At 26.4% G+C, this 2,599-nt stretch overlaps 1 protein-coding gene across 1 annotated transcript in view; it reads right to left on the bottom strand.

Annotated features, from left to right (window-relative positions):
• The window catches only part of LOC117172972 (protein ILRUN), a 17,791-nt gene extending 15,915 nt beyond the window's left edge, over nt 1–1,876 (bottom strand). Inside the window, exon 1 of the mRNA XM_033361301.1 lies at nt 1,523–1,876. Within this exon, the coding sequence (XP_033217192.1) occupies nt 1,523–1,680 (158 nt within the window). The 5' untranslated portion in view covers nt 1,681–1,876. The remainder of the gene's footprint in view (nt 1–1,522) is intronic.
• Nucleotides 1,877–2,599: the final 723 nt, after the last annotated feature.

Genomic DNA, 2,599 nt, shown 5'->3' with positions numbered 1-2,599 from the left:
ACATTTTTAAAAAATTAGTTGAATTTTTAAACAATTACTCAATATTTGTGTACCTACAAAGTCGAACTTTCAACAAACTAATTAAATTTATAAAAAAAAAAAATTTAAATTCCAACAAGTTATAATTGAATTTTTAACCAATTACTCCAAATTTTCTACCTAAAAGTTGCATTTTCAACAAAATAATTAAATCCTTAAAGAAGTTAGTAGAATTTTTAATCAATTACTCAAAATTTTGTACCTACAAACTTGGATTTTCAACAAAATAATTACATTTTTAATAAATTAGTTGAATTTTTGAACAATTACTCAACATTTTTGTACCTACACAGTTGAACTTTCAACAAACTATTTAAATTTTTAATAAAATAATTGAATTTTGAACTAAATATTCCAATTTTCAAGTACAAAAGCTCATTATTTAGGAGACCATTAAATCCTGAAACCCAAAAAGTTGAATTTTCAACAAAATAATTCAATTTTCAAGAAAATATCTAAATTTTTTACCAAATACTTGAATTTTATAATTAAAAAGCTTAATTTTCAAACCAATTAGTCGAATTCTCAAATAAAAGATGACTTTTTTGAAACGAGTTTCATTTTTAACAAAATAATTAAATTTTCAACGAATTAGGTGAATTTTTAATCGATTACTTCAAATTTTTGTGTCTACAAAGTTGAATTCTCAACAAAATAATTACATTTTCAATAAAATGATTGAATTTTCAACCAATTGTTTGACAAAATTATTAAATTTTTAACCTGATACTTGAAATTTCTACTTATAAAGATGAATTTCCAACCAAATAGTTAAATTTCCAATCTGAAAGTTTAGTTTTCAATAAAATAGTTATATTTTCAACAAAATATATAAATTTTTTACCGAATACTTCTTTTTTATAACCAATTAATAACAAAAATTGACCTACCAAGTTGAAAATTAAATTTATTACCTCGAAAATGAAGTATATTTTATTTTCGGTTGAAAGTTGATAATTTTTTTGTTGAAAATTTAAAACTTTACTTAAAACTTAGATTTTTGATTTGTTTCGAAAATTGACCTCTTTTGGTAGAAATTTAATCCTTTTTGGTTGCAAATTGATGTGTTTTGATGAAATATTAACTATTAATTTTTTTGATGAGAAAGTATTTGTTTTTATATTAAAAATGTAACTATTGTGTTGAAAAATCGACTTATTTAGGTAGAAAATGAATCACTTTTGTTGAAAAATCAACCAATTGAACTAATGAACCAAGAAGCCAGACAACAACAATAAAGGACTCAGAATTAAGACTTGACAAAAAATCGACCTCTAACTCTCCTTTTCGGAGTTGCAGAAGTGCCAAAAGAGATAAAAATACCAAAAAAGGCAACGAGAACAAGTCGAGCAAAGTGTAAAAAAAGTTTAACAAGTGCATTCTCGAAATATGGCAACGTCGTTTTGAGGTTATGTTTGTTCGACTCCCACTTGAAAATGTCAAGTTCCCCTCGTAAAAAGTTGAAAATAAACAAGTTACTTGCCAGTTATTCATGTCCAGGAAGAAGGTGGCGGTTGTCTCGTTGAGCTGGTTACCCGCGAGCAGCCTCTGGAGTTGCTTCACCAGGTCATCTTTGTCCGTCGTGCCCATACAGCTAAATTGCTGCAGCAGATTTTGATCCAGGTCGTTGTCCACGTCCATGATTTTGCCTCTGAATCGATTCACAAATCCATAAATAACTGGTTAAACTCTCACTAGAATTTCACCCTTTTGTCCGTAACCGTGTTCCCCTTAATTTTTAACCACCAATTTCAAATGTCATTCTCAGTCTCGCTCGCTCGGATTTAAAGGCGAGTTGAGCTTGAGACTTGTGTCAGTGACGTTATGTCCACATCGAAATGATGAATACATGTAGAATGCACAGGGGAGTAACAACCCTGGGCCCGGTGGGTCCAGAAAAAATTCCGAAAAACCGGAAAACAAAGATTATCACTTTTTTTTCGGGCAATTTTTTTATTAAAACATCAAACTAATATTAGTTCTTACAATGAAATAATTGAACGTTTCACATAATACTGAGTAGTTTTTATGATTCTGACTTTTTTTGTCTGGCGCAATTTTTTAATTAAAATTTCATAGTTTGTAGTATCTAAAATATTAGAGAAGCTATATCATATTTTAAAATTATTTATTATAATATAATAATAGAGTATTAAAAATACAATTATTATATATGATATATAATTAAATATATCATATTCAATTATTGTTCATAAATAAAAATAAATAACAATATTAATAAATGTTTAAAGACCAGCATTTTAACTTTTTTATATTATTTCAAATGGGATGTATTACATGGGATGTTAACCGAACAAAATGAGTAGAATTTCCAATCTGAAAAGTTGAATTTTCGACAAATAAATAAAATTGTCATCAAAACAGTTTACTTTTTAATCAAATACTAAAAAAAAATTTATATAGAAAGATGAATGGTCGATTAAATACTTTAATTTTCAACGAAATAATATATTGCATTTTTAACAAAATAATTAAATTTTCAATAAATTAGTAGAATTTTAAGCAATAAATTACTCAAAATTTTCTACCTACGAACTTA

This window comes from Belonocnema kinseyi, chromosome 5, assembly GCF_010883055.1.
Source record: "Belonocnema kinseyi isolate 2016_QV_RU_SX_M_011 chromosome 5, B_treatae_v1, whole genome shotgun sequence".
NCBI lineage: Eukaryota > Metazoa > Arthropoda > Insecta > Hymenoptera > Cynipidae > Belonocnema > Belonocnema kinseyi.
This window is presented reverse-complemented; position numbering and strand designations above follow the sequence as displayed.